Genomic DNA, 25,188 nt, shown 5'->3' with positions numbered 1-25,188 from the left:
TTATATACTTTGGTGCTTGCAAGCAATAAAAAGAAAAATATAAGGGACTTCCCTGGCTGTCCAGTGGTTAAGACTCCGCACTTCCACTGCAAGGGGCATGGGTTCGATCCCTGGTTGGAGAGCTAAGATCCCGCATGCAGTGCTGAGCGGCCAAAAAATTCAAAAGAAAGAAAAAGAAAAAGAAAAATATAAGCAAATAAGTTGGTTTAAGTATTTCTAAAACTTCTTTATATTCAGAGTCCCATTTTTTGAATCATTTTTTGCCTCAAAGATGTCAATGCCCACATTTAATTAATTTAAACACAATATCATACTCTGAAACTTCAAAAGTATTGGTGATACAGCATTTTAAAAAAGAGGGATCTGATCTGCAATCATGAATAGAATTTTCTTCCAAACCATTGATATTCATTCTGCGAGTTTTGATACTAGCACTTCCTTGTTTTTTCCAGAAAGTATAAATGAAAACTTCTTAGACAAAACCTGGACTTATATTCATTCCTCAAATGACACTTAAATGGTTTGTGGACTGAAATCTCCAGGAGTGGCAGTTATCCAGTCATGCCAATAGAAATAGCAATCATGTTTGCACATGGCAGTTGCATCTATGTCACAACCATTGCCTGGCTGACGATGATTGTGATGGATCTTGATTTCACATTTTCAGATTCCAGTTTTTTTTTTTTGGCTGTGTTGGGTCTTCGTTTTTTTTTTTTTTTTTTTTTTTTTTGTGGTACGCAGGCCTCTCACTGCTGTAGCCTCTCCCGCTGCAGAGCACAGGCTCCGGAGGCGCAGGCTCAGTGGCCATGGCTTACGGGCCCAGCTGCTCTGCGGCATGTGGGATCTTCCCGGACCGGGGCACGAACCCGCGTCCCCTGCATCAGCAGGCGGACTCTCAACCACTGCGCCACCAGGGAAGCCCGGGTCTTCGTTTTTGCACGTGGGCTTTCTCTAGTTGCATCGAGTGGGGGCTATTCCTCTTTGCAGTGCACGGGCTTCTCATTGCGGTGGCTTCTCTTTTGCAGAACACGGGCTCTAGGCGAGCGGGCTTCAGTAGTTGTGGTGCGTGGGCTCAGTAGTTGTGGCTCATGGGCTCTAGAGTGCAGGCTCAGTAGTTGTGGCGCACGGGCTTAGTTGCTCCGTGGCATGTGGGATCTTCCCGGACCAGGGCTCGCACCCGTGTCCCCTGCCTTGCCAGGCGGATTCTTAACCACTGTGCCACCAGGGAAGTCCTTAATTTCCTTGTATGAATTTTCATAGAAGTAATAATTACCTATTTTTCATTTGCTTAGTTTCCTAAGCCTCTATCACTGTCACTCTCCTAAGGAACTGTAAAATTCTTGGAGATAGTCTTTTCCACACAGTCGGATATATCAAGTCTTCTATCAGTCCCATATTTTTTTTCCTGGAGACATCTTTCCTGGAGCTTTCTGGGGTAGATTGGATTATTGTTCCCAGTGCTTCACTTCTTTCCAGTTAAGAGAATTATACACCCCTGATTTTTGCCATGTGACTTTGCAGTATCTCTCCCTAGAGTAGGGGGAGTATATTTTCCTGTCCCACTGATGTTGAGCATGGCCCTGTGACCTGCTTTGGCTCAAGAATTTTAACAGACGTGAGAGGAAAAGAGATTTCAATGTGCTTGTGTAATCTGGCTTGCTTCTTGAGCCTCTGCAATCCACCGTGAAAAGGACATGGCTTGGATAGCTGTTGGTTCAAGGAGAACGAGAAAACATGGGGAGAAGACCTGAACTGAAACCTCAGTCTAGAGGCAAGTCCAGCTGAGTGCAGCTGTATTGATTGAACTCTAGCCCGTATGCAGACCCATGAACATGAAAAATATTGTTGTAAGCTCCCGAGGTTTTGAGATTTTCTTTTATTACACAGAAAATACTAATATACCTTCTGTCCTCCTTCATGAATCTGGACTAGCTGTTGCTCTATAGAGCTATTGTCCTGGGATATGCCTTTGTGTATCTATTGGGCCAGATACCCCATTTATTGAATTCTGTGACTTTCTTTTTCTTGGTTTATTTCCTTGTTTTAAAGGAGCACATCCTCAAGTAGCTACCTGAGAATGGGCGCAAGATAGGAATATCTTTTGAGACCCATGCATATCTGAACACATTTATTGGGCCATTACATTTGATTAATAATTTGGCTAGGTTTGTATTTCTAGGTTGAAAATAATTTTCTCTCATAATTTCACCATTTTCTTTCAGCTTCCTATGTTGCTTTTGAGGGATATCATTATGACTCCTTATTCTTTGTACATGACTTTAGTTTTCCTTTGGAAGCTTTTAGAATCTTCTTTACATCCTGAGGGTTTTGATATTTCAATATGATATGACTGGGTAGGAATCTGCTTTCAACCAATGGGCATTTGGTGGGTCCTTTCAGTCTGAAAAATTCATGTCCTTTAGCGATGGAAAATTTCTTCTATACTAATTATTTGATAATATTTTCTGCCTCACTTAATCCTTTTTTTTTTTTTTCTGGCTGCATGGCTTGCAGGATCTTAGCTCCCTGACCAGGGATTGAACCCGGGCCCTCAGCAGTGAAAGCGTGGAGTCCTAACCACTGGACAACCCAGGGAGTTACCTCTTCTTTCTTTTAAAAACCCCTACTAGGTGGATGTTGGGCATTCTTAATTGATTTTTCTAACTTTATCTGGTCTCTCACATTTTTCATTTCTTTTTGTTTTACTTCTTGGGAGATTTTCTCAAGTTTATCTTCCAATTATTTTATGGATTAAAAAAATTAACTACCATATCTTAAAATTCTAAAAGTTATTCTCTTCTGTTATTACTTTTTTTAATATAAATTTATTTAATTTATTTATCTTTGGCTGCGTTGGGTCTTCGTTGCTGCGTGCAGGCTTTCTCTGGTTGTGGCGAGCGGGGGCTACTCTTCGTTGCGGTGCACAGGCTTCTCATTGTGGTGGCTTCTCTTGTTGTGGAGCATGGGCTCTAGGCACGTGGGCTCAGTAGTTGTGGCTCGAGGGCTCTAGAGTGCGCGGGCTTCAGTAGTTGTGGCACACAGGCTTAGTTGCTCCGCAGCATGTGGGATCTTCCGGACCAGGGCTCGAACCTATGTCCCCTGCACTGGTAGGCAGATTCTTAACCCCTGCTCCACCAGGGAAGCCCCTCTGTTATTACTTTTAAAAGAAGGATCTTGTTTTTCTTTCATGGCTATATTATTTTCTCTTTTTTCTCTATGGATATCATAGATTTGGGGGGAAGTTTTCCTGTATTGCTTCTGCTTCTTCTAGGGGTCTGCCATTACTGAATCTTTTAATTCTTTGATGAGACTTCCTGGAAGGGGTAAGATTTCAGTGATGCCGTCATTCAAAGGGAATTCAAGTCCTTAGAGAAGCTTTTATAATGACCATGCCAAAGGTTCCCTGGGTCACAGAGAAGAGATCCTACCCAATCAAAGATGCCTTTACCAGTTTGGAACCCATCAGCACAACCTTCTCTTTGGGCCTCCAAAGCTGTGTGGTCCTTTCAAGCGAAAGTGAAAAGCAGTAGTAATTATTGTTCAAACAAGGCCAGGACTTGCCTACAAAAGTCTTCATTTTAACCATTTATGGAGATATACATTTCTTTATGTAGATCCAAGTTTCTCTCTGATATCACATTCCATCATCCTGAAGGAGTTTCTGTAATATTTCTTGTAATGCATGTCTGATGAAAATGAATTCTCTCAACTTGTATTTGTCTGAAAAAGTACTTAATTTTTATTTTTGAAATATTTTCATTGGGTTTAGAATGCTGAGTTGACAGTTTCTTCCTTTAGCACTTCAAAGATGTCACTCTACTGTCTTCTAGCTTACAGAGTTTCTGGTGAGAAGTGTGCTTTTTTCCTCTGTATAATGTCTTTTTTCTCTGGCTGCTTTCAAGATTGTCTCTTTATCTTTGGTTTTTGGAATCTAAATATAAGTCCAGGCGTGTGTAGTAGTTTAAAAATATGCATACAGGTCTTCCCTGGTGGTGCAGTGGTTGAGAATCTGCCTGCCAATGCAGGGGACAGGGGTTCGAGCCCTGGTCTGGGAAGATCCCACATGCCGCGGAGCAACTAGGCCCATGAGCCACAACTACTGAGCCTGCGCGTCTGGAGCTTGTGCTACGCAACAAGAGAGGCCACGACAGTGAGAGGCCCGCGCACCGCGATGAAGAGTGGCCCCCGCTCGCCGCAACTAGAGAAAGCCCACGCACAGAAACGAAGACCCAACACAGCCAAAAATAAATAAATAAATAAAAAAAATATGCATACAAAGTCTTTGATGTTTTAGAAGGTGGAGCTTAATTCCCCTCCTCTTAAGTTTGGGATGGACTTAGAGACTTGCTTCTTTTTTTCCAGGTATAAGGTGGAATTTTTAAAATTTCTGTCTTTTTTTTTTGGATTGAGATTTAATTGACATATAACATTGTGTTAGTTTCAGGTGTGCAACATGATTCAATTGTATGTATTGCAGAAGTGATCAATGTCTCGTTAATTGTCACCATACATAGTTCCAATTTTTTTTTTTCATATTACATCCCTATGACTTATTTTATAACCTGAACCTTACTTTGTTCCTTTTGACCCCCTTAACCCATTTCACCCACCTCCCCACCTGGCCCTGCCTCTGGCAACAACCAAATTATTTTCTGTAGCTATAGCTTTTTTTTTTTTTTTTTAAGATTCCACATATAAGTGTGATCCTCAAGGTCCATCCATGTCCCAAACGGCAAGATTTCATTTTTTTAATGGCTGAATAATATTCCAGTGTGTGTTTATATCTCACATTTTCTTTACCCATTCATCCATCAATGGACTCTTAGGTTGTTTCCAAACTTTGGCTATTGTAAATAATGTTGCAATGAACATGGGGATGCATATATCTTTCTGAGTTAGTGTTTTCATTTTCTTCGGATAAATACCCAGAAGTGGAACTGCTGGATCATAGGTAGTTCTATTTTTAATTTTTTGAGGCAACTCCATATTGTTTTCCATAGGAAACTCACTTTTAATGGAGAGACTATGGTGGGAATAATGGTGTGGTACCTCTGAGACCTAGATCATACAAGACAGTGCTGCTTCTGCCTGACTCTAAGATTGCTCTGGGAATGCTAACTGCCACATTGTGAGGACTTTAAGCTGGTATGCTTTAGTCATCAGGAAATTATAATTATTTTATATATTTAATTGTCAGAAAAAGGCAGCTGGATGAGGAGTTACTGTAATGGGAAGAAACTGTCAAAGATAAAATTCCAAATCATGAAATTATGCCATAGAAAGCATATTGAGGAATTTGCTCTTCCAGCAAGCACTAGGTAAGCATCTACTCTGTGTCTGAGTATGCCCAGAGAAGCCACAGAAATCAAGCAGAGGAAGACCCTAAGACAGTTTTGTAATTTTAACCTGTTAAAATATGAACCTTGACTTCTTTGATACAGCTCTATTAAAATGTAGTTTTACTTTTTAAAATTGATAAGACTTTTTTAGAGCAGCTTTAGGTTCACAGCAAAACTGGGTGGAAAATATAGAGTTCCCGTATTTCACACCTGCCCCAAAGTCTCCCCACTATCAACATCAGCATCGGAATGGCACCTTTATTACAACTGATGAACCAATATTGACACATCATTATCAACCGAATTCCATAGTTTACATTAGGGTTCACTGTTGTCCATTCCATGGGTTTTGACAAATGTATAATGTCACATACCCACCATTATCATACAGAATAGTTTCACTGTTCTAAAAATCCCCTGTTCTCTACCTGTTCATCTCTGCCCCCCACTCAAGTTCCTAGCAACCACTGATGTTTCTTACTCTCTCCATAGTTTTGCCTTTTCCAGAATGGAATCATATAGTATGTAGCCTTTGTAGATTGGTTTCTTTCACTTATGGTTTCTCCATGTCTTTTTCTAGCTTGATAGCTTATTTCTTTTTAGTGCTAAATAATATTCCATTGTCTGGATGTACCAGAGTTTGCTTATGCACTTGCTAATCAAAGAATATCTTGGTTGTTTCCAAGTTTTGGCAACTTGAATGTGAATAAAGCTGCTACAAACATTTGTGTATAGGTTTTTGTGTGGACATCCATTTTCAGCTTCTTTGGGCAAATGCCAATGAGTACGATTACAGGATTGCATGGTAAGAGTATATTTAGTTTTTTAAGAAACCGTCAAATTGTCTTCCAGTTTGTGCATTCCCACCAGCAATGAATGAAAGTGCCTGTTGCTCTGTGTCAGCATTTCTTGCTGTCAGTGTTCCAGATTTTGGCCATTCTAATAGGTGTGTAGTGGTATCTCGTTTGTTAATCTGTATTTCCCTGATGACATATGATGTTGAACATCTTTTCATATGCTTATTTGCCATCTGTAGGTCTTCTTTGGAGAAGTTATCTGTTCAGATCTTTTGCCCAGTTTGTAATCTGGTTGTTCATTTTGTTATTGTTGAGTTTTAAGAGTTCTTTGTATATTTTGGCTATCAGTCCTTCATCAGATACTATGTTTTTGCAAATATTTTCTCTCAGTCTATGGCTTGTCTTCCCATTCTCTTGATATTTAACTTCGATACATTAAAAAAAAAGCCTTATTTTTAAAGAAAATTTTCTTACATTTGATGTATAATTTTTTGATATAAAAAATTGAGGTAACTCACATCATAAAATTTACCCTTTGAAGTACAATTGCGTGACTGCACAAAGTTGTGCAACCATCACCACTATGTAATTCTATAACATTTTCATCATTCCAAAAGAAGCCCATTATCAGTTGTTCCCATTCCCCTCTTCCCTCAGCCGCTGACAACCACTAATCTACTTTCTGTCTCTATTGATTTGCCTATCTAGACATTTCCATATAAAAGGAATCATAATATGTATTCTTTTGTAACTGGCTTCTTTCATTTAGCATGTTTTCAAGGTTCATCCATGTTGTAGCATGAGTCATTACTTCATTCTTTTTATGGATAAATAATATTCTATTGTATGGATATACCAAGTTTTGTTTATTCATTCATTAGTTTGATGGGCATTTGGGTTGTTTCTACTTTCTGAACATTTGTGCAACAAGTTTTTGTGTGGGTGTATGTTTTCATGTCTCTTAGATATACTTAGGAATGGAATTGCTGGGACATGGAAATGCTATGTTTAATCTTTTAAGGGACTGCTAGACTCTTTTCCAAAGTGGTTGCATCATTTTACACTCCCAGTTTCTCAGCATCCTCACCAACACTTGCTATTGTCTATCTTTTTGATTATAGCCATTCTAGTGGGTGTGCAGTTTTGGTTTGCATTTCCCTGATGGCTAAGGATGTGCTTATTGGCCATTTGTATACCTTCTTTGGAGATATGTTTACTCAGATGCTTTTCCTATTTAAATTGTCTTTTTATTGTTGAATTGTAAAAGTTTTTCATTTACTCAGTATACTAGACTGGCCAGAGAAGGATCGGGGTTTTGGAGGAAGTACAGTTATTGTTGATAAAATTTAGATGTGACCATGATACAGGTGGCTAAGGTGGGCAGGGACATAAAAAGGTCACTAAATGTAAGCAAAGTAGGGTATTGGATAAGTCATTCATGGGAAGTTGAAGCCACCAAGAATGATGGCATGTGTTGAGGAAGGGAGAAAGTGATATGGGGCCTAAGATCTTCCTTGTGTGAGGGAAGTTGCTGAGAGATCAGTAGATAGGGCAATGACAGAGGGCTGGAATAGTCAAACTGCTGAACTTAAAAAAGCTAAGAGGAAAGATGAGCAATAATCACAGAGAAGCAGTGGGGGCTCACTTCCTGGGTCTGACAATAAAAGCAGCTGCCACCTAAGAGGACTACAGGGGAAGAAGCATCTTAAGGGACAGCCAGAGTAAACGATACCTTCAGGAGACAGTTAAGGTGAAAAATATTCTCTAACATAAATCATAGCAATGTTTTCTTAGGTCAGTCTCCCAACACAATAGAAATAAAAGCAAAAATAAACAAATGGGACCTAATCAATCTTATAAGCTTTTGCACAGCAAAGGAAACCATAAACAAAATGAAAAGACAACCTATGGACTGGGAGAAAATATTTGCAAATCATGTGACTGACAAGGGCTTAACTTCCAAAATATACAAACGGCTCATATAATGCAATAACAAAAAAACAATCAAAAAATGGGCAGAAGACTGAAATAGATATTCCTCCAAAGACATACAGATGGCCAACAAGCACATGAAAGGATGCTCAACATCACTAATTATTAGAGAAAAGCAAATCAAAACTACAATAAGGTATCACCTCACACCAGTCACAATGGGCAACATCAAAAAGTCTACAAATAACAAACGCTGGAGAGGGTGTGGAGAAAAGGGATCCCTCCTACACTGCTGGGGGGAACGTAAATTGGTACAGCCACTATGGAGAACAGTATGGAGGTTCCTTAAAAAACTAAAAATAGAACTACCATATGATCCATCAATCCCACTACTGGGCATATATGCAAAAAAGACGAAAGCTCTAATTCCAAAAGACACATGCACCCCAATGTTCATAGCAGCATTATTTACAATAGCCAAGACATGGAAGAAACCTAAGGGTCCATGAACAGATGAATGGATAAAGAAGATGTGGTATATATACACAATAAAATATTACTCAGCCATAAAAAAAATGAAGTAATGTCATTTGCAGCAACATGGATGGACCTAGAGATCATCATACTAAGTAAGAAAGAGAAAGACAAATATTATATCACTCATATGTGTAATCTAAAAAGCAGTACAAACGAATTTACAAAACAAAAACAGGCTCATGGACATAGAAAATAAACTCATGGTTACCAAAAGGTAAGAGGTGGGGAGGGATAAATTGGGGAGTATGGGATTAACAGATGCATACTACCATATATAAAATAAACAACAAGGATTTACTGTATAGCACAGAGAACTATATTCAAAATCTTGTAATAAACTATAATGGAAAAGAATTGGAAAATAAGAATATACATATCTACACATATAACCGGATCACTTTGCTGTACACTTGAAACTAACACAATATTGTAAATCAACTATACTTCAGTAACAGAAAAAAAAAAGAAAAAAATGGTGAAGAGATGGAGCAAACATTCCAACAAGATGCTTATATAGAAAAATTTGTTGATTATTGAAGGAAGAACTGGGGGCACAGGGAAGTGTTGGGAACACTATGTGATGAGGCGATGGTAGATGACCACTGACGTTCAGACCTCTTGAAATTACTTTGACAAACCTGTGAGGAATGCTGGGATTAGACTGGAATGACTCTTGCAGGATGGTGGGCAAAGAGTTCCAGGATTGTGCTGGCAGGTACATTCCTTATTTCTGCAACTGATCATGGCCCTGGGGGTGGCACACTGGTGACTGCCCTCTTCCCCCAACCCTAGGGGGTATTTCCCTTGTCCTAGGTCAGCTCCTTGGAGCCCAGTGGGTGACCCAAATCTTTATCCTTTAAAGAATACGAGTACTTAGTGGTTCTGTTATTTAATACCTAAATCAGTTAAGACCACAGTAGAGAAAATTGTTCAGGGGAAAAAAAAAAAAAAGGAAATAAATCTAAAGAAACCACCTAGAACAAAGGTTCTTTTTTCAAGTTCACCTATTCTTTTTTCATACTGTCCTTTCTTGCCTTATGGTTTCTAGTCCTCCCTTTATTTCTCTGAATATTTTAAACATACTTTATTTTTCATTTATTAAAATTTATTTATTTTTGGCTGTGTTGGGTCTTTGCTGCTGCGTGCGGGCTTTCTCTAGTTGTGCCGAGTGGGGGCTACTCTTCCTTGTGGTACATGGGCTTCTCTTGTTGCAGAGCACAGGCTCTAGGCACGTGGGCTTCAGTAGTTTTAGCATGTGGGCTCAGTAGTTGTGGCTCACGGGCTCTAGAGCACAGGCTCAGTAGTTGTGGTGCACAGGATTACTTGCTCCGCGGCATGCAGGATCCTCCCAGACCAGGGCTCGAACCCATGTCCCCTGCATTGGCAGGCAGATTCTTAACCACTGCACCACCAGGTAAGTCCCTAAACATACTTTTATTTTTAATTTTTAAAAAATTTATTTATTTATTTATGGCTGCATTTGGTCTTCGCTGCTGTGTGTGGGCTTTCTCTAGTTGCGGCGAGTGGGGGCTACTCTTTGTTGCAGTACGTGAGCTTCTCATTGCAGTGGCTTCTCTTGTTGCGGAGGACAGGCTCTAGGTGCACAGGCTTCAGTAGTTGTGGCACGTGGGCTCAGTAGTTGTGGCTCACGGGCTCCAGAGCACAGGCTCAGTAGTTGTGGCGCACGGGCTTAGTTGCTCCACGGCATGTGGGATCTTCCCGGACCAGGGATCGAACCCGTGTCCCCTGCATTGGCAGGCGGATTCTTAACCACTGCACCACCAGGGAAGTGCCAACATACTTCTTTTAAATTCAGATTCTTCTACTACAATTCTTGGAGTGCAAATTCTCCCACTTGTTGCATCTGCTGAGTTTGCTCTCCTTCATGGTGGTTTGCTGCTTCTTCTTTCGTTTTCTCTTCTCCTCCTCCTTTATTTAGGGTAAGTTTTCCTGTAAGCTCATTTCAATAGGACTTGTTTTTCCAAAGGTTCCTTTGTGAAAACTTGGTTACAAGAATATCCTTACAGAACAGTTTTGTGTTTGCTTCTAAGGGATCCTACGGCCCAGGACCAGTTTTTTGTTAGTTTTTCATCTTGACATTCCAGTAACATTTGGGTACTGTGAATTTAGACCACACTCTCACAAACAGCAAATGTCTTAGTTTCTTTGTAGCTGACTCTTTCTACTTACATCTCTCAGTGATGTTAGACTTTTTTGTATTTCCCTACTGATTCCCAGGTTAAGGAGCAGTGTTTTTCTAGTCTTCATTTCACAAGGAAGTAGTCCTTTGAGACTCCTGTTTCAGTGTTGAAGGCCTAGCACTCAGCCATTAGGCCTGTATCTGAGTCCCAAGTCTCCATGAACTCTTTGACCTCCACTCTCACAAACCCTCTGACTTTTGGGTTCCCATTCATTTCTGGAACCCTGGGATTTCCCATTTTTAGGTTTAAGTCCAGTTGTGTGTCAAACTTTTTTTTTTGGCTACATAATATTCAATATTTCTATATTTGAGGTAGGAAGTGAGTTTGCCCGGAACTACTGTCTGTTGTATTGATATATTGGTCAGAAGTCACCCCCAAACATTCTGCATATTGCAATCAAGGGGCTTTTTTTTTTTTTTGGCGGTACGCGGGCCTCTCACTGTTCTGGCCTCTCCTGTTGCGGAGCACAGGCTCCGGACGCGCAGGCTCAGCGGCCATGGCTCACGGGCCCAGCCGCTCCGTGGCATATGGGATCTTCCTGGACCGGGGCAGAACCCGTGTCCCCTGCATCGGCAGGCAGACTCTCAACCACTGTGCCACCAGGGAAGCCCCAAAGGGTCTTTTAAAGACACAAATATGGCCATTTCATCCTCTCACCATGGCATTCAAGACACTATGAAGTACAGAAACTCACCTCTCTAGCTTCATTTCGCACCACTTTCTCCTCTTCTTCACACTCACATACACTCTCTACACTCCAGTCACAGACATTAATTCTTCTCTTTCTATTCTCTCATAATTTTATTTAGGGTGTACATTGATAGTAGTTACATTTACTTATTCTCTAGTTTGCGTGCTATCAAGATGGAATTGTAGTAACTGACAGCAGTAGTAACTCATTATCTCCCTAACCCAGAAAACAGTAGCTCCGTATGGTGAAGCTACTAGACACTTCAGTATAACATGATTTTAATTTTATTAAATTAAAGATGTTCGAGTCTAACTATGCTTGCACTGAATTGTATATTAAAGAATTGACACTTTAATGATATCAAGTCACCCTTCCAAGAACCTGGTATGTCTTTTCACTTGTCAGATCTTGTTCTATGCCCTTCAATATGATTTTTTGTTTATTCTTAGTATTTTATAATTTTGAATAGGTATCACATTAATATGGTTCAAAACTTTAAATTATAAAAATGAATACAGTGAATTTACCCTTCCATTGCAGTCTCCTCTCTGCCCAATTCTTCTCTCTTCCAGAGATATTTTATATTTATATGAGCAAATACATACACCTATTTATTTCAATTGTGAATGGAATACTTTTGTTATTGTTTCTAGCTGATTATTGCTGGAATAGAAAAAAGCAACTGATTTTTGTACATTTATCTTTTACTCACTTACCAAATTTCCTTATTAATGCTAATAGGTTTTACTTATAGCCTCTTAGATCTCCTAAAAGCACAGTCACATATCAACAAAACAAGATCATTTATTATTTTCCAATAGATACCAATTACTCACTTTTCTTGCCTAATTATTTACACCTAAATTTTCAAAGGAGTGTTGACTCTTGTCTTATTTCAGACTTTAACAGAAGTAGCTTTAGTATTTATAATTAAAAATGTTTGCTATTGGCTTTTGATGGTTTCTTTTACTTGGAGTTTATCAAATCATACTTAAAGCTGTAATATTTTATCAAATGCTTTTTCAGCATATACTGATAAAATGTTCATCTCCTTTCATTAAAAAAACTTTATTCTGAAATAATTTTAGACTTACAGAAAAGTTGCAAAAACAATACAAAGAGTTCCTGTATACCCTTCACTCAGATTTCCTCCATGTAAATACTTTACTTTTGTTTTATCATTCTGTATGTATACTTTTGTATGTGTGTGTATGTATAATTTAGCTTCCTGAAACATTTGCCAACTGTCTTTATCTTTAAATATTTCAATGTATATTTTCTAAAAACAAGGATATTCTCTTACATAATCATAAGAACTATTATCAAAATAAGAAAATTAATATTAATCTATAGACATATAAATAATCTTCAAGTTCTTGATGTAATGGATTATATTAATAAATTTCCTGATACTGAGGCTTGTATTGCTGAAATAAAACTTACGTAATTATGTTGTATAATTCAACTTAGTTTTATTTGGAAGTTTTGCCTCTATAGTCGTAGATGAGATTAAGCTATGGCATTCTTTTTGGCAGTTTAGCAGGTTTGAGTATTAATCTTACGCTGGCCTTTAAAAATCAACTGAGCATCTTTCCATCTTTTCCCATGATCTGAATCAGTTTTTATAGTAATTAAAAATTACTCTGGTCTATTTTTTGGGCTGGATGATGGCTATTCACTTTGTGGATTCACTTTGTGGATATTCACTTTGTGGTATTCACTTTGTGGTATTCACTTTGTGGATAACTCATTGAATTGTATACTTGTGATTTGTGTACTTTTCCATGTATATGTCAATTTAAAAAGTTTAAAGAAAACAATCTTTTAAAAAGATAAAATTTTAATGACCTTTCCAATCTCTTCTTTTGGTAACTAATTGGCGTATTCAAACCACTGACTTGGGTCAGTGTTTGCTAGGAAACGATCTATCTGCTCTGTTTTCAAAATTGTGGCCACAGACTTCTCCTAAAATTATTTTAAATACTTTCATATATGTGGTTATGTCTGATTTCTCATTCCTAATCTTGGTTTTTTTTTTTTTGTTTTTTTTTTTTTGCTTTTTCCCTATATCAGGCTGAGGAGATTTTATCTATTTTATTGGTGTTTTCAAAAAGAATAGTTTTCTTATCCTTTCTCCTTTTTTTGTTTTTTGAATTCCTACTTAACTTCAGGTTTTATCTTTAATTGATCCATTTTCTATTTTCCTATGCTTTAAATGTGTTTTTTTCTAAATTCCTAAAACTATCACTACATATCTTTGAATTTTTCCTTTTGAACAATAAAGATATTACATTTTCATTTGCAAGTCCAGCCTCATGTATTTCTGGATACTCAGTAAGTATCTGGGGTCTTACTTTGCCCCATTCACTAAGGGTCTAGCAGGTTCTACTGCCTGGCCACAAACACATGACAAATGTGTGCTCCATGAACATATGATACTGTTCTGTCCTGGGACTCACTATGAAGGTCTATGCTTGCTGCAGGGCCCACCCATCCATCCAAATACCTGGAGCAGCCATCATGTGATGGCTCTGTGCCAGCTTCTATGAATAGGATAGTGAGTGGAATAACTGGGTATCTGCCCTCTTGGATCTTACACTCTATTTGTTCTTACATAGAACAAATAATGCAAGTGAGCTGAATACTGCCTAGGATGCTATGGTCCAACATCACCTATGAGGTCTAGCTAAGATTCCCTACAAGTGATACTTCAGTTCCTCAGAATCTGAGGGTCTACCCTGTCCCCTACCCTCTTCTCAGAAAGGTGGCCATTGGGTTTTCTTGTACAAAAATTATCTGGTTTTGAGTTATATGTCTGCTGCTCCTGGCCGCAGCTGACTAAACCAAGGGACTGACAGCCAAGCATAAGAACTTTATCCAATAGGAATGTTCCATATAGGATGGTCACCGACTGACTTAATTAGAGCCTCTAAGGGAAGTCTGAACAAAAAACAGAGTGAGAGGAGAAGAAACAGAGATAGCAGGAGAGGAAGAAGCAGAAAAAGAATAGTAAAGTCATAATAATAAGGGCAAATTGCAAACCTTGTGGTGTTGGATTAGAACTGTAGGCATCAATACGGACTCAGTTTTTAATAATATACAGATGGACAGATACAGTAATAAATTCAGTTGTGTGTGATACATGTGTTAACATACACACATATATTTCCTAGCTTTGTGTGCTGAAAAGGCCTAGAAGCAACAACACTCCAGTAGCAATGAATATACCACCTTAGTTTCTAAGTACCATTCTCAAATAAAAGGAACCAGGAGCTGCTTAGAGAAATGGCTGATGCCAGGGCTGGGACAAGAAAAGTGTGAGTGAGCCTGGAATATCCTGTGGTACCAGAAAGTACGGCAATACTAAAAAAAATGATGGGGCAATGTTGAAACAACACAGGAGCCAATTTAGGAGCTACCAATGGCCAAATCTAGGCCAAATGAGCAAAAAAAAAAACTATGTTAGTATTAGGTTATAACCCATAGACTAAAACAAATATCCATTAGTTTATACTAATATAAATAAATTACTGAATAAATAAATGGGGGAAAAGAGACAGCTGTTCCTTACAGTAGAATACCAATTAATAAACATAGATGGAATAAGAAAAGAGAAAGTCATCATTAGGCAAATACAATATTAATGCTTGTTATAAGTAAGAACCATTGATGGATGCTAAAAATCAATAGGCAAAATTCTAAGGATAAATAAGACATCTATACAGCTCCTATCTTTCCATGAGATTCTTATTAATTTCAAAAGGGAAATTAGTAAACCTACAGTGGAGAAACTGGCACACACAACCTCAGCCATGTGCTGCCACTATGAGGCACTAAGAAGGGCACAGCATCACTTGTGGGCTAGTCTTGCCCAAAATGTAGACCCTCGATCTAATCATGTGAAAACAGCAGGCAAACCCAAATTAAGGGACATTCTACAAATTAACTGATCTGGACATTTCAAAAGTGTCAAGGTCATAAAAGGCAAAGAAAGCCAGAGGAACTGTCACAGGCTGAAGGAGATGAAGAAAACATAACAAAATGCAATGTGGGCTCCTCGATTGGATTCTGGACCAGAAAAAGGACATCAGTGGGGAACATGGCAAAATTTGAATGTCTACAGATTAGTTAGTAGTACTGTATCATGTTAATTTCCTGGTTTTACTAATTATACTGTAATTTAATAATTTTTAAAGATGTTAATATTAGGAGAAGCTGGTGAAGGGTGCATGGGAACTCTATTATTTTGGCAACTACCTGTAAGTCTAAAATTATTTCAGAGCAAGAAGTAAAATAATAATAATAATAATAACACACAAAAAAGAATGGCACGTGAGCTACAACTACTGAGCCCACGTGCCACAACTACTGAAGCCTGTGCACCTAGAGCTCATGCTCTGCAACAAGAGAAGCCACAGCAATGAGAAGCCCACACACCGCAACGAAGAGTAGCCCCCACTCGCTGCAACTACAGAAAGCCCGCGTGCAGCAACAAAGACCCAACGCAGCCAAAAATAAGTAAATAAAATAAATTAAAAAAAAAAAGAATGGCAGTCACTGAGGTTAAGAAGCAGCAGACAACTCCTTGAGGGGCTGGACAGTGATTGCTGGAGCATCTGCTGGAGCCCACGTTCTGGCTTCTGACTGCCTCACACCCGCCATGTTGTCATCACCCAAGGGATTTTGATTCCTGTCCCCATTTTCTGCTTCCTGAAAGAGACTTTGTAACACCAAAGGAAGGTTCCAAAATGGCCCTGCAGGGGGAGGGTGATGACATGGTCATTGATGGTGGCTATTGCAGATGGTTCCCAAGGTGTACCAAGCCTTGCTGTGCCCTGCTAAGCTGAGGCTGGAACATGTCTGGTCTGTGGAATGCCTTGGGGGATGGTGTGCAGTCCCTCTGCTTAGTGACTAACATGCAGACTGCAGAGGGGAGCTGTTTATTCCAGGTTCACTTAGCTGGGACCATAGTATAGACGGGGCTGAGGCAGGCTCCATGGCCATATGGGCAGAGCCCGACCCCATGATTCTTCCTCCTGCAGTTCCCCAATGTCTACGTAGTTGGTCTCCTGAAGGAGGCCCTGTAGAGCTGACCTTGCTTGGTCATTTGGTAACTTCTGTCCAGTCTCCGTGTAGGGCAGGGTAGTGCCCAGTCAGCCTTCCTCCTAAAGATGCCCTATGCTGGCTTAGTTCCAAGGCTGGAGAGACATGCTCTGGTCTGACCTCTGAACATGGGGTGGGGAGCAACAGTAGCTATGACACAGTAGTGTCCCTGAGAGTCCCTTTCCCTTGGAATTTTAGAGCTTGGGAAAGAGGAAGCTACGGCCTAAATGCAGAACCTCTGTGCCTGGGCCCCTGCATTCTTCTCCATTCCCAGTGGAGACATTCTGGGGACTCAGCTGCATGAGAGCCAGTAAAGGGTGGCAGGTCACAGCCTGGTCCCTGTCTCTTTCCAGCCAGATCTGTTCTCAGCTGCCATACTTCTGAGTTTCCAGGAAACATGATAAAGTTCCAGAGACGCTGGGACATGGGGATCACGCTGAAGGACAGAGATAAGAGACCTCCCTCTTCCCCCTGCCTTGAAGGGGATGGAGGAGCAGCTCCTCTCCCAGAGACCTGTTAGCACATGTGGGGCCCACAGGAAGGGATCAGGGTAGGGCAAAATTCCTGCTTTTGACTTTGGAGAGGAGTGAGAGGCAGGAGGAGAAGGTAGGTCGTTACCATGCCACAGCCAAGGGGGCTTTATTAGGTGTTCAGGGCACGTATAGGCAGGTAGGTAGACACTAGAGGGTGTGGCACACCTTCTCAGGGTTTAGTGGTGCCTGGATGTCCAATCTGTGGGTCTTGCTGTCCTTATCGATGATCTCCAGCCGCAGCTTGGGTGGACGCTTCTCAGCCTGGGGTGAGGGCAGTTCAGGACTCTTGAGTAGCTGCTTGTCTGAGTCCTCCACAGTGATGCGCAGAGTGCAGCCCCCTGGCAGCAGGTCCTGCTCGTAGGCGGCCGCCAGCTGGTTTACCACACGGCGCTCCACCTGCAGGTGGTAGGTGAAGTGGTTGGTCTTCACTGCCAAAGCCTGGAGTCCTGGCTCTATCACTTACTGCTCAGGCAAGTACTTACTCAAAGCTTCAGCTTTTTCATCTGCAAAAGGCTAACAACGCAAGCTTGCAGGACAGTGCTAATGACACAGTAATGTCAGTTTCTGAGGTTCTCAGCCCAGTTTCTCACACTGGTAGGGGTTCAAACTCAGTTACCCTTTAGGATAGGGGTTTTACTTGATTATATTGTTTTTGGTTCTGAAGAGGCATCTGCTCTAAGAACAATTCCTGCCTGTCTGGACAGACTGGGAGCCCAGGGAATGCGTCTGGGGGCACCAGGGAGGGAGGTGTGGAGGTGCCTCACTTCTCTCAGGCTCCTGTGCTCACCTCATGCTTAATGGAGCGGGCGCCATAGTGCACGTTGTAGCCGTCAACCAACACGTCTGCCACCTCACGGTCCCAGAGCAGTGTGATGTTGTGCCTTTGCTTGGCCTGGGACAGGTCAGATAGGAGCATGCCTGAATGTGGGCCAGGGCTTTCTATCTCTCAGCGCTCTGGCCTGAGGCCTGGGCCTGTGAGAGACTGTGTGCCCTATAGCCACTGGACCCCTCTGTGCTCCTTCTTCTGGGGGTGGCGCTCCCAGCCCAGTGTTCCCTGACTTCCAGTGGGCATATATCCCACCCCCACCCACAGGCAGTCCCCGCTCTTACTCTCTTGGCCCAGAAATTCAGCTCCTTGTTGACGAGTTGGATGAGCTCCGAGTGGCAGAAGGGGAGGAAGTAGACGATCTCATTGATTCGTCCCAGAAACTCATCTCTCCTGAAGTGAGCCTATAGGGCCAGGTTAGGGATGGGGTGAACTCAGTGACCCAGAGGGTATAAAGGAATTACTGGACCCTACTGGGGAAGATGGGTGTGGGAGGGTTTCCGTATCTTCACGATGGCTAAGGGGATCCCCCCCAACCCGAGGCTCCAGCAGGAATGACAAAGAACTCTTACTTTTAGGATGGGGCGAATCACATTTTCCTTGAAGTTCTTAGAGATGGTGATCTTGTCACTAGTCTGGACATCCCCTGTAGAGACAGAATCATAAACCCAGGACCTTTGGGAGCTGTGCCTGCTCCTTCGCTCTATCCATGAAAAAAGCCCTGGTCCTGACCCTTATGGTCTGTGTGTTCCTGGTCAAGGTCTCAGGCTGTCTGGGCCTCAGCCTTCTCCTCACCTGCACAATGAGAGGCCTGGACTGGGTACCTCCTAGGCCCTTCCACTGCTCATGTACTGGTAGGAACTGTATGAAGGAGGGGAGGGGAGAGGAGAAGAGTCAGGACCAAGACTGGGCTGGAGAGTTCAATCCTAAATAGAAAGGTGACAGATGTGGCCTCCTGCCTGACATGCTCCTCCTTTCCTCCTATGCAGGAAGGCTCCCTGGCTGAAAAAGGCTGTGTCACCTCCATACGGTTTCTGATCTGCTATCCCCTCATTGCACCGAAGTGTCTCCATCTGTTGAGTGTGCATCCCTTTAGTCCCCTTAGGCCCTGGCCTCTTCCTGGCCCCATGCCCTGGTGTGGCTCTGTCTATTACTCTGTCTGGAGCCCTCCTGTCACCCAAGAGACTTGGGGATTTCTTGAGGAAGTAGGGGCACCGTCTGTCTGCCTCCCTCCACTATCTAGTAGGGTGCTTGGTGTCTGGTCAGGACCAGCTAGGAACAAAGATGCTACCAGGGCCCTCATCTGGCCCCAGGACACCAATGCCATCCTGCCATCCTTGCCCCCAGGAGATGCGCTGGCAGCCTGGTCACTTGACCAGTTGCCCAGAGAGCTCGGGCCACGTGCTGTACCAAGGTTCTCGGCGATCCGGTTATGGCTCATCTCCAAAGCTTCCTGCCTCAGCTGCAGCGCGTGCTGTGCTATCTCGTCACTGCCCACGTTGGAGGTCATGATGAAGATGGCGTCCTTGCAGTCGATGGTCTTCCCTTTTCCATCTGTCAGCCGGCCCTGGGAAGGAACCGTGACTGCATGGTCAGGGAGTGGTAAGGCTGGGCCCCTCTCCCAGGAGCTCTCTCCAGAACCCCTGTGCCTCCCCCTCCTCCAGCAGAGTCAGCACTCCCTCCTCTGGGGTCTCTGAGCACTGTTCTCACACCTCGGCTACAGTGCTCACCTGCTGGGAGTGCCCCAGGTTGAGACTGCACCTGCTGTCTGGCATCTCTGAGGGCACCCAGAAGCCAGCCTGACTGTACATGCATCCATCCAACACACTCTCCTGGAGGCCCAGTCTGGGCCAGGCTCTGTGTTGGGGCACTGGGGACTCACTGAGCCTCTGACATGCTCCCAGTCTAGAGAAGGAGTGAGGTCAGGAAACAAGGAGTCACAGTTCAGTGGTTAAATGTTATGATAAAGGGAAGGCCACGCTGCTGTAGGAGGTCAGAGGAGGGTATTCTACAGGGTCATTGTGAGGACCAGGTAAATGAACTGAAACAGGTATAATCTCTGCATCTTTAGAGCCATCCTCTGGCCTGGTTAATGTCCCTCCTTTAACCAACTTGGGAAATTGCCTTGGAATCTTTAGCTTTTTCTAGAGGTGACACAGAAGAAAGCATCTTTACTAGAAACAGATGCACAAGGAAAGAGAAAAGGGGCAACAGTAGAGGGAGGAGACAGAAGAATGAGAAAATTGTAGCTGTCCAGGGCCATTCAGTTCAAGGGCAAGGAACTCTGCCCACTCAGCAAACCTCAAGGCTAGCATGGTACAACAGCACTTTGCAGTCATTTATAAAAAAGCACTAATCAGGGTCCCATTGAGAGGAACTGATGGAGTCTGACTTTGATGGGCACATCTACTTCCACTGCCGGTGCCCTGCTTAGTGCTTTCCGTGCACTGTTGCACTCTGCCCACTAGAAGGTCGCTTTATGAGGGCAGAGGCTGGGTCTTGCTCTCACTGGGTCCTAGAACAGTGTCTGGCATATAGCATGTGCTCAACACTTGCTTGCTGAATGCTTGAATCCTCACCACCCCTACAAAGAAGCTGAGGCTCAGAGAGGTTAAGTAATTTGTACAAGGTCTCACAGCTAGAATACAGTAGAGCTGAGGCTCTATTGAACTGTCTGACCCCAGAACCCATATCCTTCACTGTACACCAGGCTACTGGGGTCATACCAACAGTGTGGGATAAAATGAGGCCTCATGCAATTTTCTTTCCCTAAATAAAAATTTCTCAGAATTCTGCCAAATTCAGTTTGCATCCTTTGATCCTGACAGGAAACAAGCTACCGGGACAGGTGTGGGGAGAGGCAGACCTTCCTGGGAACTCATCTGGGTTGCAGGCAAAAGCATAACTCCTGCCAAGTTTGAGAACATGGCTTTGGGGAAAGGCCACTGACCTCAGCCTGTTGGCACCTGCCCAAGCCAGTGATGCTGGGCCCTGCCCCAGCCTCAGGTTAACCAATCCTCCTCAAGTGTTCCCCTTTCCCTGGTGGCGAGGGCCTCACTCAAGGTCAGCCCTTGGTTCTAAAGCCAATGCAAAGGCAGACCAGCCCTGGCCCTCAGAGGTAAAAAAGGAATGTGCATTAACTGAGCGCCTACTGTGTACTGGGCACAGTACCAAGTGCTTTTCTGCCTCACTTTACATGGGACCTTGGCACAGGCCTCAGAAAGTGTTAGTTCCAAGGGGGTCTATTTAACGGGGGTCTCGAGATCCAAATCCTGGTCACTCTCCCGTCCCAGCCTTGGGAGGGACGAAGAGAAGGCAAGGGTGCAAGCAGATGTTCCTGAGCTTGGCCATTAGCTTCCTACTTCACCCCCTGCTTATGGGTTACAACACGACAGAATCCACTAAGGGCAACTCTAGTTTTGGGGACCATGTCTGCGTGCATGTGTGATGTGCCCAAGTGCGTGCAGATCACCCTGTGTGTGTTCGCAGAGCTCATCCCTGAGGACTGAGCACACACACTGCTGTACTGGCCAGAGCAATAACCAGTGGCCATTTCTTTCTGAGAGATCAAAGCTCTGCTCATAACTGGGCCTGAGGATGGGTCCCAGGTGGGTGAGGGGAGCAGGTGCAGTGTATTACTGACCCAAGGGATGACCTTCACACTGTTCACGTCTCCTTCTCCTCAGAGTCCCTGGCAAGAAAATGTGTCCCAAAGAGGGAGCTGTTGCTGTCCTGCCTCTCAGCAACGACTGGAGTGCACGCATCCTGGGTGCCGCGTGAATGCTCACCTCAGGGTTATAGGGGCTGCTTTCCCCCGTTTCTGTCCTTGAAGGGAGGAGCAGTGGGTGGGCTTCCTAGGACTTCTGCCCTGTGCTACAGACTCTGGGGTCAACAGAGAAGTGACCTGCTTTAGCTCTGCTTGGTGTTTTGGTGAGAGCATTAGGGCTTCTGCTTTTCTGGGTCCAAGCTTGGGAGGTCTGGGCTGGGTGGATATGGGGGTGGGGGCTTCCCTATTCCCCCAGACTGGATCAGGTGCCCTTATAACTCCTCCTTATCCTAGCACACCACTCACCACAGTGGCTGGACTGCTCTTTGCTGCCTGTCTCCCCCTCGCTCAGAAACACTGAGGCAGGGACTGTCTGTTCTCCCTCTGTCCTCTCTGCCCCGCACTGAACCACCTTCTCCTGGTTTGCCTCTTACTCTCTGGCAATTCTGCCTTTGACTCTTTTTGGAGAGGTTGCAAGGCTGTTCTTACCTCTCTTCTCTGCACACCATACTCTCACTAGGTCAGAGATCTCACCCCTTCCTGTGGCTTCTGGTACTCTCTCTGTGCTGAAGCATTCCTGAGTCTCTGCTTCCGGTGCAGGCCTCTCTTACACTCCAGACCGCTCAAACTGATGAGCGACTTCTTGGACATACCCATCTGGCTGTGGCATTTCATTTTCAACAATTTCAAACCTTAGCTCCTTACCTTCCTCATCAATCTGTTGCTCATCCCCTTGTGTTCCCTGCCGCAGGTTGATGGCAGCAGCACCCATGGGTCACCCAGGCCAGAAATCCTGCCGCTGGTCATCCTTGGTCCCTCCCTCTCTCCCTCACATCCAACCACCGAGCCCTGCACAGCGGACTTCCCGGGAGCTCTCCCCATCTCACAGCCCTGCTTGAGAGCAGGCCTCCCAAGCTCTCGCCTGGACTCTTCAACAGTCTCCTCACTGGTCTCTCTTCTTCCTTCTAGTCCATTTGCTCACTGCTGCCTATAGGATCTTTATAAAGTGAAAACCTGATCATATTTCTCTCTTGCCTGAAGTCTTTAAAGGCTTCTTACTATTCACCAAAAAAGTCCACACTCCTCTGCCTGGCATTCTAACCTGCCCCTGTCTACCTTATCCACCTATCTCCACCATTCTCTCCCTTTCCCTCTGCAGTCGATCAATACTGAACAGCTGTAGTTCTCTGCATATACCAGGCTGCCTCATGCCCCTGTGCTTCTGCACACTGGGTGTCTACTGCCAGCCCTTCTCCACTCTGTTCACCTGGCAAATACTTATTCATCCTTGGAAGGTTTGCTGAATTACTACTGAATTAAGTTAGTCAACAGGGCATTTCTCCTGGCGCTGTGGGTTCTGGGAATGGTTGGAGTGAGACAAGGTCTCTGTCCTCAAGAAGCAAACATGCATAAATCTGGCTAAGTAAGCTCAGATGGCAGCTTTGGTCAATGGAAGCAAGGGCATAAACATCAGAAACTGTAGCAGGTTGTCGGGAGCTGTAGGAAGGAGTTATTATCAACTCCCCAAGGTAGTCAGTGGAGTGACAGCAGCAGTGGGTGGGGTGGACAGGGCTTACACACGGGAGTGGTAAGCATTTTCCAGGTGGGGTTGGTTGTATTTCAGTCAGCAGTTGCCTTCCCTCTTTCTGGACCTCTCCAGGAAAGTGAGAGGCCAACCAGGCTGCTGTGCTCACCTTCCCTAAGCCGGCTCTCCCTTCCTGTGAATGCTTCATTCCAGATCTACTGTTCTCTTTTGGCCTTGGCTGCATGGTAGTTACTATTTTAGCTGCAGGCTCTGGAACTGGACTGCCTGGGTTCAAATCCTGGATTTCCTCTTCCCAACTGTGTGACCATGGGTGAATAAATCGTCTCACTTTACTTCAGTTTCTACATTTGTTACATGGAGTCAGTAATAATAACCATCTTCTGGGAACCAATCCTCCTTCTGGGAGGATTAAAGGAGTTCATACATGCAATAACAGTGCCCTGCACACAAAGTACAAAAATGTCAACTTTATCATATCTCCTTTCTGCTGTCTACTAGGTAGGGAGTTCCCAGAGGGCAGGTTTGGGTCTGGTCCACAGCTGTGTACCTGAATCCCATCAAGAGGCTAGAAGGCGGCAGCGGGGGTCGGGGTTGGGGTGGTCTCAGAGCACAGGTGCAGGAAACAGAATATGTGACCTTTGAAGGCTTGGCCTTCATTCCTCAGTGGGGGTGGGGGGTGGGTCTCGAGACAGGGAGCAGATGAGAGCCTAGGAAGAGAGCAATAAACTGGGGCAGGGGCAAGGATGCTGGGCCAGGTGGGACAGGCAGTGGGCAGCTGTGAGGACATTTGGATCTGGTTCTTCCTGGCTTGGTACCTGATGTGCTATTTGGTCCACGGGTATCCATTCCTGCATTTTGTTAGTGCACTTTGACATGGGCAGCAAACCTCTTTCCATTTTCCCAGGGCTGGAGGGAAAATGGGGCTGGACATTTTCCCTGGACTGGACTCCATCCGGCCATGTGCTGGCTAATATAGTCCCTGCATGGGAGCAGATGGGAGGCCTCATCCCCAGTTCTGCAGGACCCCTGGAAAAGGTGGATGGCAGCCCCTCCCACGATCATAAGCTCTCCCTCCGCTGCTCAAGATAAGGACTGGTACAGATGGGGAGAACTGGGGCTCTGGGACCAGATGTATCTGCAGCCCATTTCTGGCTCTTCCACACAGTAGCTCTGTGGCCTTGGGCAAGTCATTTATAACCTTGCTGAACCTCAGTTTCTTCATCTGTAACAAATGATTGGTACCTTGCCTGGCTATTGTGATGATTAGCAAGAACATCTGTAAAGTCTTTAGCACAGGCCTATTACATAGACTGTGCTGAAAAAGAGGAAGTTGTTCTCATTTAGAGCTCATTTCACCAGTTAAGAGGGAGACTGTCCTTGCTTGTGACCAGCCTGGAGCTCCTCAGGAGAAGACGGTTCCATGAACCAGGGCACCACCATTCCATCATCATGGTCACCATCACAGACAGCAGCAACGTCCCTGGCGTTTTAAAGAACTGGTGAAAATGATGGCTGACATGGGGAGGAGCAGGAGCTGTCTGAGCCAGAAAGGTTCTTGGAGCTTACTGGATCCAGCCTCCTTGTTTGTCAAACGAGGTCCCTGATGCCGAGAGATGGGGCAGAGCTAGAACTAAAAATTCAGCTCTCTCTCTCTCTCTCCCCCCTGGCACCCCTGTCCCATTCTGTCCCTTTCGAAGGTAGTCTGGACAGCCACAACATTTCAACTGTTGGGCAGTGCTGGTCTTCCTTGGGTGCCCAGTCTGGGCCCCGGTCCAGAGAGGGGGTGAAGCCACACCTGCTAAGTGACTGAACGTACACACGAGGAAGCAGCAACTTGAGGAATGATCGATTCTGGGCCCCTGGGTCCTGCTGTTCACAGCCCCCCATACCTACAGGTGTCCCCAACTCCATCCCGGC

At 43.9% G+C, this 25,188-nt stretch overlaps 1 protein-coding gene across 2 annotated transcripts in view; it reads right to left on the bottom strand.

The window, feature by feature from the left end:
- Window positions 1-17,227: 17,227 nt before the first annotated feature.
- Window positions 17,228-25,188, bottom strand: part of CLPB (ClpB family mitochondrial disaggregase) — a 145,739-nt gene continuing 137,778 nt past the window's right edge. For both annotated transcript variants that reach the window (XM_082844678.1, XM_082844677.1), the window contains 5 exons: window positions 19,370-19,526; window positions 18,532-18,605; window positions 18,244-18,363; window positions 17,921-18,025; window positions 17,228-17,529 (listed from right to left, as the gene is read on the bottom strand). In XM_082844678.1, the coding sequence (XP_082700804.1) occupies window positions 17,281-17,529; window positions 17,921-18,025; window positions 18,244-18,363; window positions 18,532-18,605; window positions 19,370-19,526 (705 nt within the window). In that variant the 3' untranslated portion in view covers window positions 17,228-17,280. The remainder of the gene's footprint in view (window positions 17,530-17,920; window positions 18,026-18,243; window positions 18,364-18,531; window positions 18,606-19,369; window positions 19,527-25,188) is intronic.

This window comes from Leucopleurus acutus (assembly GCF_964270905.1).
Source record: "Leucopleurus acutus genome assembly, chromosome: 8".
NCBI classification, from domain to species: domain Eukaryota; kingdom Metazoa; phylum Chordata; class Mammalia; order Artiodactyla; family Delphinidae; genus Leucopleurus; species Leucopleurus acutus.
The sequence above is the reverse complement of the archived record's forward strand: the minus strand, read 5'-3'. Positions and strand labels throughout refer to the sequence as shown.